Genomic DNA, 16696 nt, shown 5'->3' with positions numbered 1-16696 from the left:
AGAGAAAAAGGCCAAATGTAAAGAAGACATTGAAACCCCATTTCAGGCAGTGAAAGAAAAAAAGGATGAATGCTAAATCTAAATAATGAGATAGTAATTCATGATTATGACAAAGTAAGTCACAATAAAATAATAAGTAAAGATTATGAGATATTGAGTCATAATAATTAAATAGTAAGTAATTACTTTGAGATATTAAGTTAACTAAGAATTGGGCTTCCCAAGTGAGTAAATCAGCGGGAGACATTTAGACCGTCGAAAACCTTGAATTCAGCAGGACTTATGGGAAAGTTTGCACAATCTAAATACACATGAAAGTTTGTTTATGTGCTGAAGTTTCGAGATGTGTCTGCTGGTGGCATTTGGTCATCCAAAGTTCAGACAACAAAAGTCTATTTTAAGCAATAATTTATCAGTCTGGATTCCTCTAATGTACAACAAATCACAACACAATTTTAAAATGGATTGCCTCAAAGATTTAACTTTTGAATAAGCAATTCTGACAAAATGTCATTTTTCAAAGTTCCTGTTTCAATTCATGATTTCAAGATGTATGGTGAAGAGGCCACAAGTCTGGATGGGCACATCAAGATCAACATCGCTGCTTCACCTCTTCTCACTTCTATATTTGCACCGTACCTTTTGCAAAAGTTCTTATGTTATTATTAGTTTTTTTCTTTTTTAAATTAAATCATTTAAAAAGCTTCCTCCTGAGATGTCTCACTCTCTTCATCCCTGTGCCCCCTCGTACACAGCCTGAAATGTACATACAAAGTGTAAATATGGCACTAGATGTCAGTGTTTGACACAATATGGACGCGATACTTCCCAGTATTACCAATCAGCTCTGTGAAACTTGAGTTCAGAGCTATTCTGATACAGATATTGAAGTGACAGGATGCAGAGCAATTGAAAGGCGGCGTGCTTTTAGAAACGTGTACAGACAGCGATAGGAAAGAAAGGACCAGTGGAGTGTGTTACAGAGTAAAAGACACTGTGCTGCACTGAACTCAGTCAGGAGATGCAGGGCAACAGCTGAGCAGCCAGCAGGACATGAAAACAGCCAGTGTGGGTTCAACGCACAACAAACTGCTGAAAGGCGGAGAGAGAGAGAACCTCTGCGGGCAGGAAATGTCATTTCCTATTGTGTACTGTGTTGCACTTTTCAGGAAACAGAATTACATCTGATGATAAACAAATTAAATGGAAAAGGAAAACTTTGCAGGCACATACAAACTTTATGTTTGTAGCAGTCACCAATGGCTTATTTAGGTCATGGTCTGTTGTTCAGATTTCAAAATTATAATTCAAATACTGAACACTTTGTTCCCAATGAAATACATAAAAAAATGTCTGTCCTGAGGCATTAATTACCTCCACCAAGGAGGGTATGTTTTCATTTAGTCTGTTTGCAAAAAGTACTTCTCAATTCCATCAGGAAATAATCAGATCCAGATATATTGTATTTAAATGGGATTTCATAAGAGATTGTTGGGCCTTGGCAGAGGTATGCAAAAACCACTTTCTCTTAAGTGTCTGTTGGACACCCTTAGCTAGACTACCCCCGGTCCACACACAAACAAACACACACACACACACTAATATAAGCTTAAAGCATGGGATATTATATGTTTACAAGGAACAATCTGCCGAATCCAAAACAAATTGACAAACACTATAATGTTACATGAAGCACATGTTTATTGCTCATTTTGTGTTAAACAATGACAACAGTAACCACAAAACATTGTTCATATACAAGAATAGAGGGGTATAAATATAGAATATCTGTACTACAGGGGAGTACTTGAACGTTTGTCAAAAAACAGACACAAGAAATAAAAAAATAATAACTGCATTTGCCTCACATACGAATCACCACAGACGGTGATTTTCATGTCACACTCAAGAATACATAGACTCACTCATTCACAAATATCAATGGAAGACCATTTCGCTGTCTCACCAGGTTCAGTCACATGTTAGGTCTCTTTAGTTTAGTGCTCAGAGTGCTGCTCGTACTTCAGTTTCTTCCTTGACAACTATTCCTATAAAATAGGCTCCTGCATCAAACTGACAGCGGGGGTTTTAAACATCAAGGAAATGATTTAGATGATTTTCTTTTTTCATCCTGTTTGATTCCTCATGTGGAAATTCGGAGCCAACAAAGCCTCACTCTTCATATTAATGCAGAATGTCTCTTGGTGCTGCAGCCAGCCGAATTTTGACATCAAGTAAAGTTAATCATATTAACTTTGCCACACACTGTTAATGAGAGGAGCAGCAGCCTCTATGATATGCCGCACTGCTTTAATTCACAAAAAGAAGATGGTGTTCTTCACACAGAAACAGAGCTATAGTGAAATCAGCTTTCTTATATGAAGCAAGGAGGTTTATGGGTAATGTAGTTTGCTGAATAACCCTGTCACTAATAGTGTTGTGAAATACAGACCACCACTAATACTGTCCCTACTCATATTTGTCTATAATACGCTCACAATTTATTCACAGTAACACTGATATACTGTTGGTCAAATACACGACATATAGCACCATTAATGTGACACCATCTGATGAGTATTGTGATATATTTCCAGCCCGGTCTGGAGCGAGCAGCTCGATCGCTCATTGCTGACAACGAGCACTTTATCCTGCCCTGTGCCGCATCTTCTGCCGAGGAGTCCAGTCTGCGACCTGACGCCGGGCGCGGCGAGTGTTTTAAGGGATGACGGACACTCATCAGACACTGTTGAGTAGCACAATGGCAGGAGCTGAGCTGGAGGAGGCTACTTCAGGGTTAATGTACTGGGGGTCTTGTTCGTCCCCAGAGTCTCCTTGTTTTTGTGCAACAGTCAAGGTTAGCTTACTCAGACCGGCTTCTAGCGTGGCCTCTGCTCCCTCTGCTCTGTCACCTGGAACACACACACAGGAAGGAAGAGCAGGCGCTGGTTAATACATCTGCAAGCTAAACCAGGGCTACTTATTAAAACCCAAACATTGGCCAGACAGATTAAAATGATGGATCATGGTGTTTGCAAATTATAAAACAGCTAGTGCAGTGACTGTTCTAAACCTGCCTGTTTGGAATGGGCTGTTTTATGGTCTGTGTTGATGTTGGTTTCATTTTCTGAAGGTGTTAAAGTGACCTGCAGTAATTAAGTCAAGTTAAGTTGGACTGCTGAACCCTGAAGCTGCTCCACCGCTGCTGCACAATTAGCTGTTTTTTCACCTGTTTTTTCAAAGTTCAGTGAAGCTCAACTCAGTACAAAGTACCCCAAACTGGGGAATCAATTGTTGACCATATCACTTATGCTGGTGAGTCCCAGTCGACACTGCAACAGTGCACTGGTCACTGATTGCCAGTTTATACAAAGTTCAATAATATTGAACGTATCTCATGTCCGTAAATCGCACCAATTTGACACTGCACTTCCTTGGGCCCTTTACAATAAACATGCAAAGTGTGAAGCCAATAAGATGTAGGGTTCTCAAGATATGCGGGCCAAATACAGAGAGACATTATTGGAAAATCAGTAGATTGATGTAGAGCAGAAATGATAAATAATACTAAAATTGATTAAATAAAGCCTTTCAATTTCATTCTTTTAAAGCAGATTTCATAGTTCTGAGAAAAAATATTAGCTCCTGCATCTCCTATCATTTGCTAAAGCAGCTTTCACACATGAACTTCAACCCTGAACTTTTCTAGGCATTACCTCGAGGAGATTTATAGTGAGATATTTCTCGATCAGTTAAATCGAACGTTAAACAGACATCACTAGTACAAAGTCTGTGTTATATCTGATTGCGCAGATGTTTGGAGAATATTGTCAGGAGGATTCACGGCGAGAGATTGGTTGCATCGAGGACATCACTTTTTTTTATCCTGATTACTGCACGCTCTACCCAGGAGTCACCCGTCACCTGAACCACACAGTATTCCCAATAGGTGTGAACACGTCTGACCCACACAAGGCGAAAAGGTGTTTTCTAAAAAGCTAATATATCTCTTTAATGCTCCAAAACTAAAATTTCAAACAGATTGGATGAGGCCTCACACCAGAAGGTAACAAACAAATGCATGGTGACGTGATGAACACAACGTACACACCTCTCTCCTGGTCGCAGTCTGGAGAGGAAGCTCCGCTGCACTGGCTGCGAGGGCCAAGGAGAGGTGAGGCATGCCCAGAACCGCACACCGAGTCTGAGTCATGAGAGCTGCTGGGGCTCACTGACTTCAGGCTCCCGGGACAGGAGGAGGAGGAGGGGACGGAGGACAAAGTGGAGATGTAGGAGAGGGGGTAAGGGCTGGGCGTGTCGAGGGGGGTGGAGGCGGAGGTGGAAGGATGGGAGGAGGAAGGAGACGCTGACGAGGGCAGGGCTTCTGGTGAGGAGGTGTTGGTCTCCTCCTCTGAGCTGCTGCTGTGACTGCCCTCTTCGTCAATTGACACTGACACCACTGAAACACACACACACACACACACACACAGATATGAACATTAAACATGCAGACACACAGATGCAACAACATAACAAGACATAACAAAAATGTGGAAAGATGAAATGAATGGCGAGCTTTGGTTACACTCACTTGACAGGCCGTCTGACTCCATCTTGAAGTTGGCGATGTCCTCGTTGCTTCCATCTCCCTCCGCGCCCACACCCTGCTCCCTGGTTCCCATGGCGAGGGAGCGTCGCTGGGCATGTATCTCCTCTGAGATGCTCTCAAGGTTGCGTAGCGCTTCGCGGTACTGGGCCTTCGCGACCACAAGTTTGGCCTGATGCTCGTCGACGTGACGTTTTAGTTGCTATGAGAAATAAAAACACAACTTCTAAGTAAAACTATGTATAGATAATGATAATGTACTATAACATCAATTTGTGTGTCCATCTATCTATTTTATATACATTTTAACATTAGGAAAGTGTTTCCTAGGCTAAGTGAGCATGGCATTTGGCCAAATACCAAATGGAAAATGCTCTGCATCTAAAATCACATCTTTTATACGAACAGAACATACAGTACCTCAAGCTGTAGATAGTACTTGGCTTTCAGCTCAAAATATGGTCTGCAGGGGAGAAAAAGAAGAAAAAGTGAGAGAGAGGGCATGAGAAACTGCCTGAAGAATAACACTCCTCAATGAGCAGTCACATTCCTTGGCTCTTACAAAAGGAGCACACCCCAGCACTGCGCAACCAATGAAACATCTGGATTGCATCATAAACGTAGGCCCTCTTTCTCTCTCTCACACACACACACAAACACACTCGCATACGAAGAGGCCCAAGCAGAGGGAAGCTCAAGTCAAGTCGATCGCAGAGGAAACAAAAGCCCAGACCTGGATTTGTTGATGGAGCGTTTGAGCTTCTTCTCCAACTGCCTCATGTGGCTGATACAGGAGTTGTAGTTGGATGCCGTCTTCCTGTGCTCAGCCTCGCTGCGTGTTCTCGCTTGCTCTGCCTCCATCACCTGAACCAACCAGAAGGACAGTTAGGCCCAAAACATCAGTCTGACAAGTCCAACAAAATCATCAGTCAACTAATTCCACAAACATCTGTCTCTCTGTATATGGAATGCATATCTCCTGTTCATCTAATCGGCTTCACTCGTGCCATGTGTATTCTTAGTGGTCATAAGAAGTGCAGTGTAGAGTTTGGTGTGATTTGGGCAAGCAATACATACTTATTTTAATTTCACAAAATCATATAGACACAGACATTCACGGGTACAGCGGGTGCTGATCTCTGTGATGGCAACAACATTCATAGAATCACTTTCTCTTTCTCAAATTGTCTTCAAAGTAAAAGCACAAAATGTGTTTCGTTGCTTTATATTGAGCTGAATCACAGCGCTCTTCTTTTGAATAGTTGTGAACTTAGGTCTTGTGTCAATGGCTTTACAGACCTCGGAAATAACCGACAAACTGTATGAAAAACAGAAGTTAAGTAAATCTTAACTGTGAGCAGTAATAAAGCAAATCCAGTTTAATTTTATCAAAACCTCAACTATGAAATTTAAATGTTTTAATAAACCAGGTAGGATTAACACAAAGTTTTCTAACTCCTGCACCATAGACTGATACAAAAAGCTCTGCACACAACATCCAGCACACAAACAATAACAAGATAACAAGTGACAGTATATTGTAGTTTTTGGAGGACTCACTAATGACACCAATGACTAATGAAATAATTCTGAAATAGCTCCAGAGCATCAACACAGGCCAAGAATACAGTCCATTACAAACAGGCAGGTTTAGAGCAGGCACAGTGCCTGCACTGACTAACTCCACTTTCACTATCTCACATGTCAGTAGTGGTATATTCTAGCTGTTTTGCGTCATGTGCCTACCCTCTGTGTGGCATGGTTGAGCATTTCCTGCCAGGCAGAGTCAAACTGGCGGCTCTCCTCCTCGAGGAGCCGCTCCTCGGCGAGGGCTATGGTTTCCTTGGCCGCCCGCAGGATCTCCACCGCCCGCTGGAACTCCTGAGTGGCCTTTTGGGCTTCAACCTGGGCCTGGAGTTCAGGGAGAAGGGTAGTTATTATCTTTTCAAATATAAAATGTTTTAAACCAGCCTAAATGTGGTGAATATTAAAGCTGTGAAGCTCACACTTTCACGATAGACTGAGATTTCGCTCGATTGTGTTGCAATGAGAAGTGACAAGTGTGAAAATGCTGAGAGCAAGCTTAAACCACTGTGATCGTGACAGCTTTGAATGTGTCCAAGGGTTCAATTTTGACATGCAAGTTGATCAAATCCATTCTCACATGGTGTGTATGCAGCAGGAGGCCCTGTTCCTCATGACAGGAAGAGGGGCGAAGGACCCTTTGCAGCACACACACACAAACAGATAACCCTGCAACAGACAAATACAAGCTTTGTCACTAAGAAAATCTGACACATTGTCAGCGGGCTCTTCCTGCCCACAGTGACACTCAATGGGAGGATTATTCCCATCATGCTGCTACATATTTGGACCCACTCTCCCACCCTCCGACAAGCATCACTAAAAGGTCAGCTTATTGGATGAACACAAAGATTAAGCTACACAGTAACTCCAGTCAGACTATGTCCAATAACATTAACATAATCAGAAAAATCTGTCTGGCTGGGGATCTAATTGAGACTTTTATCTTGGAAAAAGGTAAAATGGAGGGTAACGTCCTCAGTGGGATTTAAATGTCAACACATGATGGGGACTCCCAAAATATCCTGAACACACCCATATTGTGTCTGGTACATTTACGATTAGATTCTGAAACAAAAAAAAAGAGGCTAATAAGGGCAAGAAATTAAGATTAATCTGATTCATTTTCCTCGTAACCCTCTTGCATGTTTCATTTATGGGAAATTAAATGTCTTACAATGGACAAAAGGGTCGCACAAAACAAAAGTGAATGTGAAAAACACTGCTGTTATCTGGCATTTCATTATTATGCAGCTATGGTACCTTTCCTTCCCTTCCTGCGTTTTGACTACATACTGTAGAGCTACAATGGAAACAAACTTGCTGGTCTACTTAGTGTTTCTGTTCGTGAGCATTTGGAAAAGAGTATTGTGTGCTATTGTTGCAGCTAAATGGCCATTTTAACTGCAGAATAAACATTTTTTTCCCCTGTTGGAAATATAAATCATTCCACTGGGCAACTGTTTGAAATCCAAATGTGCAATGTTTTCTAATGGAGTCTTTCACAATATCACCACGTGAGCAGGGAGAATATTATCTACACAAGGGTTTTAAAATATCAACAGTACGACTTGTGACCTGTACACAGCATGCACCGGTTAGTTATTATAATGCTGCGATGTAAGCATATCCTAATACTGCATGGTGTGTTCACATCATATCATATAAACCGTAACTAAGTGCAGCCGAGTAGGAAAAACACTTAAGATTTGCAAATGCACCAACACTGGCAAATACATGAAAATAAATAGTTTTTTATTTACACTGTTTGTATGTGGTTTTACTCGGTTATGAAGTGCTGCAAATAACATTAAGCAACAAATAAAGCTAATTTAAGTTCTTCTCCCAAATAGATAGTGCAGTTCTCTCAGCTGTTACATTTTTCTCACGGCCCCCTGGCTCTCTGTTACATTGACCTCTGTAACTCGACCCCTGCCAGTGTCAGCCATTTTTACGATAAGGGGTCTAACAGTGACGTGAGCAAGCGGTTGTCTGCATCGTCTCACACAAAGGTATAGAAACCACAAAACTGGCAACTACTGTGTTGGCGTTAGCTGGACATCTGACAAGTGCAGTGATTAGATATGTTATCCAGGGTTGCCAAGGCTCCTTCGAGAAAGAGAGGAGATAGAAGACGGGAGGGGGGGAGATAACTGCTGCTCCATGCATGTAATCTGTGAGTTTGACAAACTGGCAAAGATGAATCCCTCCTCTATTTGTCTCTTGTCGTGACCCATTTCCCAGGCTCAGAGAAGGGGGGTTGGATGCAGGGAAAACAGAAGGAGGATGATGGATATTTGATGAGGAGAAACTATGAGGAAGGAATAGAGAAGGAACTCGTGTTTTTTATCAGGTTGGAGGTAAAACGTACCGGTCCTCCACAGGACTTCCTGCACACACTTCCTTTCTCATTAGCGTGTATCCCTAAGAGCTACAGCGAGTGGGGGGGCTCAGTGTTGTCATTACCTAAGCTGACAGAAGACAGTGACTGTGTGAGTCTCAGGCTACATCCATACTACTACATTTTAGTTTGAAAACAGGGTTCTCAAGCTAAAACGATCTCTTGCCACTAGCGTTTACAATAATGTTCATGTAGGCATGTAAACATTATTGTAAAATGCAGAATTTAACTGCATATCAGCTGTTAGCTGGGTGAATAACACGTGTAATTGATTATCCATGTTGCGCTCTACACTGGTAGCTGAGGCTGATGCCGGTTGTTTTTCTTCCAGAAGGGGAGTGACCATGTGATAGGAGCTGGACGTAACAGTGAAGTGACCAGAAAGACCCAATCAGCAAGCGGTTGTGGGTGTATACGTCATCGTTTCGGGCCCAGACTAAAACAAGGCCCTGGAGTTTTAAGACGATAACAGGATCAGCAGTGTTTCCAAACAACTTGATTTTGGCAGCTCAAACACTTCAGTAGTGTGGACACCAGGAGTATCTGTCACAGAGCTGATGTGTTTTCTAATGATAAGGTAGTAGTGCGGATGTAGCCTCAGTCTTACTCAGTTTGCATAAATGAATTAAACGGGTGACAGATCTTTGGCACAATGATGAGTTACTCAGATCAGAAGGCAGAGGACACAAAAGCCTGCTCAAGCATGATACAGCATGCAAATGACGAGCTTTGCCATCTGTTGATTAACATGATGTCATGGCCACCACATAATCTGACGCAGAAGAAAACAATGAGATGGTTTGAGTCTGAAACACCACAACAGCCACCTCACCATTTTGTACCATGACTCCTCCTGTCCCCCTACTAAAGGGTGTTGTTGTCGTTGGTTTCTGTGTGTGTGTGTGTGTGATTTTTATTCCCTGTGTCGACACCGCTGCCCTGTCTGACACCTCCATCACTAGGGGCTCAGCCCATTTAGAGTGTTGGGAGGTGAGCGGTGGAGGGTGAAGACGTAGAAAAAGGTGAAACAAACGGGGAAGGTGAGAGAGGGGACACGGGAGACAGACAGCCAGACAAACAGGCAGTGGTGCAGAAGAGAATGCTGGGTGAAAAAGGACAAAAGACAGGACAGTGCAGGCAAATTCCTCTACACACCCCCCCACCCCACAAATTTGTTGGAATGTGGGGGGAAACATGGGGGGTTGGGGATGAGGGATGAGTCTGGTTTATGGATGGGGGTTGAGGTAAGTGCAATATTGTGTGTGTGTGTGTGTGTGTGTGTGTGTGTGTGTGTGAGGGTCAATGAGGGCAGGCATTGGAGCTACATTCACACACATGTTTTCCTAGTGAGTCCCTTGAAAATAGGTCACATATTAAATATTAAATATTCATCCATAAATCATGTCCAGACAATACGCTAGTTCAACCCAAGGCCTTTATCGGCTTTGCTCTGTTTAAACCCTCAGATCATACACACACACACACACACACACACACACACACACACACACACACACACACACACACACACACACACACACACACACACACACACACACACACACACACACACACACACACACACAAAGCTAGGGGACTTTTGATCCCTCCACGTGAAAGCGTGTCCCATCAAAATTCAAAACCTCCCAGTAATCCCTAACACTCACATGCGAGTGTCAGGAGCAGGTACGGTAGTTTGTCATATTGCAACACAAATAAGGACCTACACAAACACACAGACACACACACACATAAGGACACAGTCTATTTCAGTTTGACAGCTCAGCTCTGACACACAAATGTCTGCCATCTGATGAATGACTCATAAGCTCCTTCCTTATTGGCTTGCAAAGGGGGTGCGCTGGACTCAAAATGTCTGGTGCTATCCAATCTTATCAGAGCCTCCGCAGGCTCGAGCAACTAGACAGTAAAGGACGTGACACACTGCAGAGGGAACAGCACAGTTTAGTATGATAACCACTGGGGAAGTCGCCCCACTGTATGTCTACCTGCAGCAGTGAAGCAAACCTTAAACCACTAAGAGTCTAAAACCACATAGAGCAGCAAAGAAAGCAAGTCAGATTATAAGAAATGTGGCAGATATATCGTGTGTGTGTGTGTGTTTGTAAAAATAGAAATCAAATGACTGAGCTCTCTTTAAGTAGATACAAGCTGAGCTCTTTAAAATTCTCATCACTAATCCTCAGTCAGTTTGCCCCTTACATTCTCTATCTGAGTCACTCAATTCACCTCTTCTCTGTGAACACGTGTGTGTGTATGTGTGTGTGCATACATGTGCACATGTATGCACGTGTGTGTACCTGTCTTGCTGCTTTGCGTGCTTCCCAGTACGGTTTGGAGTCATCCACAGCTCGGCCAATCCTCTTCGCCTGCTCGTCCAGCTTCACCGTTGCTTCCACCAGCACAGCGCGAAACCGCTGACGACAGTCCTAGACACAAATATACACACCAAGATATGAGAGTCTGAACTTCTCCGACATTGTTAGCCTGAATCTGTGTGTTTCCTGTATTGTGTTGTGTTTTTTGGATGCAGGGGCTCTATTGCAACATCCACTATCAGGTTTCTCAAAGAGCTAGGAATCCATGAACAAGCCCTACATTAGACCATAAAAGAAATATCGCGGACTGCAGAACGCTGCTGCCGATTAGCTCTGGGTCAGGAGGACAGACCCCAGGTGGCCCCTAAGATGTTAGGGACACACACCCAGGTCTGATAAACCTGTGGTTGGCCGGCTTTAACAGAGGGTGTCTTGTAATTAAAAAAGGCAGAAACACAGACAAGACGCCAACGTACACAACTGATGATATTGTTGGATTGAACCATGGTCCCTCTGTGAGTTATGTCTCCCTCAGTAAATGTATTGATCCCTTAAATGTTCATGTAACACCATCATGAGGTCTAAATTTTAATTTGTCCAATATTTCCATTTTGGTTCATAACTAACTACCTGCAAATCCAACGACATTCCAACTAAACTTTGTGTTTAGTGCCAATTAGCCAATGATAACATTCTAACAAGCCAAACACAGAGGGTGAACATGCTGCATAGACTCAGCAAGGCGTGCATTATGTCAGAGCTGCTAGCATGGCTATAGACCCTTGTTAGCCTGCAGCTGAATCACTGCCTTTCATCCAGGTCCAACCATTAACAAATGTGAAAAGTCAGTGTTGGCCATTTACCCAGTACAATCTCTCCTGTGTTTAACGTTTTAAGCACCATCCACAAGTCTGCATGCCATGTGGCTTCAGCTGCCCTGTTAGCCCGGATCTATTTGGCCTTGTGGCTCCAGAGTGGCTGCTCTAATTCAAGTCATCGCGAAAACCATTAGCCAAACACAAGCACGTGCATTTCACACCGCGGTAGCTCAGTTTAGCGTTTTTGCCTTTTCCCCTTTGTGCTGTTGAGCAAACCTTATATTCATTCTTTGGTGGTGAAATCCTGGATTGTGAGATAACCAAATTGTTGTGTGCGTGCGTGTGTGTGTGTGTGTTTTTACATCAAGCCCAGGCTGGTAGGCATTTAATCTATGTTATTCAAAAATGAGACCTGTCATCTGCTAAATTATATATAACAGTTAATATGTAAGTGTGTGTGTGTGTGTGTGTGTGTGTGTGTGTGTGTGTGTGTGTGTGTGTGTGTGTGTGTGTGTGTGTGTGTTAGTGGCCTGTTCATTAAACGGACAGAGAAATATAACAGTGTTAAAGAGGGAAAAAAAGAGAGGGCGCTACAGGAAGCAAACTTCCTGTGACATCATTACGTTTTTCTTGACTTCCTGTTCCTGCGTTGAGGTGGTGACGCAGCATGCAGTCTGAGAGGTAAAACCTGTGAGCTACTGGTCACGTATTGTGGTCAAGAATGGCACATAGTCTTGGACTCTCTGTTTTTAGGTCTTACTCTAAACCCCCCAACACACACACACACACACACACACATTATTATCTTGCTGCCAGGACATATAGGAGGTTTAGTTTATATTGGCAGAGTAGAGAATCTCATCTCTGAACATGATGTTAACCACAGCTTGTCCTGACTCCTCTCAATCTACTGTACTTCTTCCTTAATCGACTCCAGACCTGGCACGAAAGCAGCCCCGCAGCCTGACAGCTGCATGTTCACATTCTTCAGCTCCTTACTTTCATTCCTGCTCCTTCATGAATTGCCCTCTTTCTCTGTCTATTTGTCAATGTCCGTGTGTGTATTTATGTGTGTGTCGATGGCTCCATATGGACACAGCGGTTTCTCCGAAATATTGTCACGGCAATGAAAGAAATGTGACTTTTCAACGTGTGGCATGTAATTCAGTAACACATGTGGGTAAAAAATAACCAGGGTCTACGATCCTGTCTCTAGCTGGAATAAAGCAATAAATAATAATGGCTCAGCCTTGTGCATTCAGATGCTCTCTCTCACTGCCTCTGTTGTTCCATGTACTCCGGCTCTGGTTTGTGGAGTTTGGACTGAAGGCCTTAATGAGAAACAGAGGAGACCTACTTTGGGGAAAAGAAAAACTGCAGCCTCCCTCTGGAATGTTTTTACTTTTGGTGAACAGTAACCCCTCTAGCACACATTTAAATACACGTGAGTGCGGTTAGGAAAAAAAACGTCGACTGTTTCTTGCTGCTTCCCTTACAGCCTTTAAATGAGGTTTGTTTTTTAAGTCTGAGGGCGTTACAGGGAAATGAGGACAGTGCTTGGTATTTAAACTATTTAAAATGTGCCATACAAAGATTTTATTTAACATTCAGATTACAGTTATGCTCTACCCGAGCACTGCGAGCTCATTCAGTACAGTGTTATTAAGCAGGAGTGGCACTTCTTTTCCCACATTTTCCCTCAGAGGCAGCTCCTGCTTTTAGAAACATTTCCATTCCATGCGAATCACAGTATTTCAAAGCAATGACCTCGTTGCTAGGCAAATTCCTAAAAAAACACAGAATGGTGTCGGAAACAATGAATTGACTCATAGCACTGATTCATTTTTTTTTTTACAGTAAAACACAGGATTCTAAGTTTTTGAGCGAGTGAGAGGGAGGAGTGTTTTGTTTACCCATGCTGGGTGAGGCTGATGATGATGATGATGATAGCAGTTGGTGTTTGGACTTACCTCGAGTTCGCTCTCCCAGCGGTTAATGTCATCTGTAGACTGGTTTAACTTCTCCAGTTCCCCCTGTTTACACACAACATGGCAACATGGAAAGGCCCGGAGAGGGGGCGAGTTAGTTGGGAAGAGATAATGTAACTGGAGTCAAAATTGTGTGTGTGTGTGTGTGTGTGTGTGTGTGTGTGTGTGTGTGTGTGTGTGTGAGAGGGTCAAATTCAATTTAAATCTATTTTTCACCACCTCGGAGCAGCTCATTTAATGACTATACACTATAAATTCTGTACTTACTTTAAATGACACTGTAACTGCTGCAGAATAATTTCATTTCGTATAGGACTACATTAAATGTGGGGGTGAAAAATACATTAGTCCTAACACTGTCCATCTAAATGTGATCCTTGTTTTCGTCATCTTTCCACATTTTCATTTCAATGTCACTTTCACATCTGGTCACATCTGGATCCGTGAAAAAGATCTCACCTGGATTCTTGGATCTACTTTTTCTTCCTCCTCCGCGCACTGCGACTCTTCCTCACAGTTACTGTCGTTTCGTAAAGGATCCATTTTCGGGGTTACTGGAGAAAGAAAAGGAGGGTCCTCTCTGCGAACAAAGCGCGACCCCCGGGTGCTGCGCTGGACAGCGGGGGGTGTCCAGCAGTGATCCGCCCTATCTAACCTTCACACCGGGCACTTCGCATGCTCCAGGCTTTTAAAGGCGTTAGAGGGTGCGCGTAAAGGAGCGGAGCGCTGAGCTGTGTGCCCAGGGGCAGCGCGTCAGGACGCACGGAGAGGTGACACCACACTTGGCACGACCAGGATCACTGGTCGGGTATGGAAGGCAAACACATTGTGGAAGGACATAAAGTTAATTGAGTAATCAACAATCGCACTTCTGGTTTGGACTTTCAAAATAAAAGCCAGATGGAAAGGAGCAGCAGCTTTCGTAGGAGGTCGAAACAGTGGCCTCTTGTGTGGGTGAAATGATTAGTTGATCTATTGGTTAATGAAAGATATAACAATCATTATTAATAACGATAAGAAAAAGAATAAAGAATCTATCTATTGCGGCATGTACATTATGTGTCCAGCCTAAAACAGGCTTACATGACACCATCATTCAGAAAAAGATGACGAACAAACAAAGTAAGAAACCACATTAATAGAAATAGATATGTATAGATAAACGAATACATGTATAAATTAATAAATGTTTAAATAAATAAACGTATTAATACAGAAACTACATTTTTGGTTTATTTATTCCTTCATCTATATGTTTTGTCCTTCATATCGATTAGCCTAGTAGTCTGGTTGTGATAAATAATGACAATAGCATTATTTTTTATTGTTAATTAATTTAGCTGATTGCATAACTAATCGTTGGATTCTTATTTATAACAAAAAGTCAAAACAAATTTCACAGGTAGTTTTTCTTACATATGAATATTGTGGTACTCTGCCCGTTCTTTATGATAGTAAAGCCAATATTTTGTGGATGCACTGAAACACTGACAACCTTTGTTCTTTTCTCGTTGTCTATAGGACCTGACAACAGGAGCTGCAGCACATCTCTGTCCTATGTCTGTACTTGACCTTACTTTATTTAAACTACATTCAAGTTATGAACTGTAGCTTTAGAAGATTTTAGTTTATAGGACTTGAAAAAAAAAAATCTTTAAATTACGCTTTTATTTTGACAGTACACACCGGTCTTTATTGGAGCTGGTTATTATCCTGCTTGACGCAGCTCCACTATACGGTCTATGACCTCCACATGGGATTGACAGTTGGTTTCCTTCGCCCCCTGGTGGCGAGGACCCAGGAGCACAGCAGGTTTGATGAGCATTATTGGCCCACACATACACATACACACACACAAACACAAATAGTTGATCCCATTTGTCTGTGATGCCCATTTGTTCCAGAGGGGTGGACAGCACAGTCGCTCTCGCAGCTTCCCTTCATCATGAGGCAATGAAACACAGGCCTCCTGGACCCGTCTGACACACCACACAGAAAGAAAAACTGTTCATAATCTCCTGCAAATTCTCAAATAGTGGATGAGCCACATTTTTGCTCAGCTGAGAGGAGCCTTTATCATATTGGACACATGCCTTTATTTTGAAAGACAAAAAAGTCACAGTAAACTCTGTAATAAATTTAATGAAAATGAAAAACAGTCTTTCTCTTTGGTAAAAGGATTTTACTCCTTATATTGAGGTCCACTTAACACTTGTTATGAAGCTTTCTACTGAGCTGCAGTCATCCTCCACTCAAAGCTCCACAGAAACTGGATCTTGAATGAAAGGTCACCTGCTGTTTCTTAGTTCAAGAATGAGGTCATCTCAAATAACAGCTCCATATACAGTATTTTCAAATTGGAGCTGGATGGATGCATAGAATGTACGAGTTTCAGATCTGTCACGCTGCATACTGGCATAGGCAGGGTATTGTTTTCAACCCTGTGTGTGTGTGTGTGTGTGTGTGTGTGTGTGTGTGTGTGTGTGTGTGTGTGTGTGTGTGTGTGCGTGTGTGTGTGCGTGTTGGTCCAAAACAATATTGTTCTTTCTCTGATTAAACATCATTCTGAACGTGTATGTAACACAATGCAATAGAAGTGAAAACACAGTGTCTAACATACATGAAAAGGTGTATCACTGTTTAAAGCATGTATGCAAAAAGAAATGGTTCACGTAAGTTGTAGTGTATAGTAAACTGTAAACTTTCTAAATCATGGTTCTTCCACCTAGAAATATCAGTTAATTCAAAGCTGTTGTCTCACATACAGGATTAGAGATGCTTATACATGCTTTGATTTCCTCCTGTATTGACTGCAATGTAAATGCAAATAGATAAATAAATATAATTCAGTTCAAAAATCCTGACTTTTGAATGTGGATCACTGCACCATCAGGCCCCTACATATCCAGCTCTACTCCATCCTAATCCATTACAGATCCCACACACCCATCTAAAGACTT

The 16696-nt window shown here is 42.4% G+C and overlaps 1 protein-coding gene and 1 long non-coding RNA gene across 2 annotated transcripts; one reads left to right on the top strand and one right to left on the bottom strand.

Moving 5' to 3' along the window:
• Positions 1-1683: 1683 nt before the first annotated feature.
• Positions 1684-14562, bottom strand: sh3bp5a (SH3-domain binding protein 5a (BTK-associated)). Its single transcript, XM_035182899.1, has 9 exons — positions 14196-14562; positions 13719-13781; positions 10913-11041; positions 6353-6517; positions 5340-5470; positions 5027-5069; positions 4592-4808; positions 4112-4459; positions 1684-2912 (listed from the first exon to the last, which is right to left on the bottom strand). The coding sequence occupies exons 1-9, from the start codon at positions 14277-14279 to the stop codon at positions 2740-2742; spliced, it is 1353 nt and encodes a 450-aa protein (XP_035038790.1). The 5' UTR covers positions 14280-14562; the 3' UTR covers positions 1684-2739.
• On the top strand, positions 6407-16554 carry LOC118124776. Its single transcript, XR_004698772.2, has 4 exons — positions 6407-6536; positions 15258-15295; positions 15416-15548; positions 15641-16554. It is a non-coding gene; the product is annotated as an uncharacterized LOC118124776 (long non-coding RNA).
• Positions 16555-16696: the final 142 nt, after the last annotated feature.

The sequence above is a fragment of the Hippoglossus stenolepis genome, chromosome 17 (genome assembly GCF_022539355.2).
Source record: "Hippoglossus stenolepis isolate QCI-W04-F060 chromosome 17, HSTE1.2, whole genome shotgun sequence".
NCBI lineage: Eukaryota > Metazoa > Chordata > Actinopteri > Pleuronectiformes > Pleuronectidae > Hippoglossus > Hippoglossus stenolepis.
The sequence above is the reverse complement of the archived record's forward strand: the minus strand, read 5'-3'. Positions and strand labels throughout refer to the sequence as shown.

Bases quoted from the DNA above. Each gene is read 5' to 3' on its own strand.
- sh3bp5a (XM_035182899.1), bottom strand. From the start codon at position 14,279: ATGGATCCTTTACGAAACGACAGTAACTGTGAGGAAGAGTCGCAGTGC. The intron at 6,518-10,912 runs GTACACACACGT...CCTGAACTCCAG, and splicing joins CACGCAAAGCAGCAAGACAG to GCCCAGGTTGAAGCCCAAAA. The intron at 4,460-4,591 runs GTGAGTGTAACC...TGTGTGTTTCAG, and splicing joins GGAGTCAGACGGCCTGTCAA to TGGTGTCAGTGTCAATTGAC.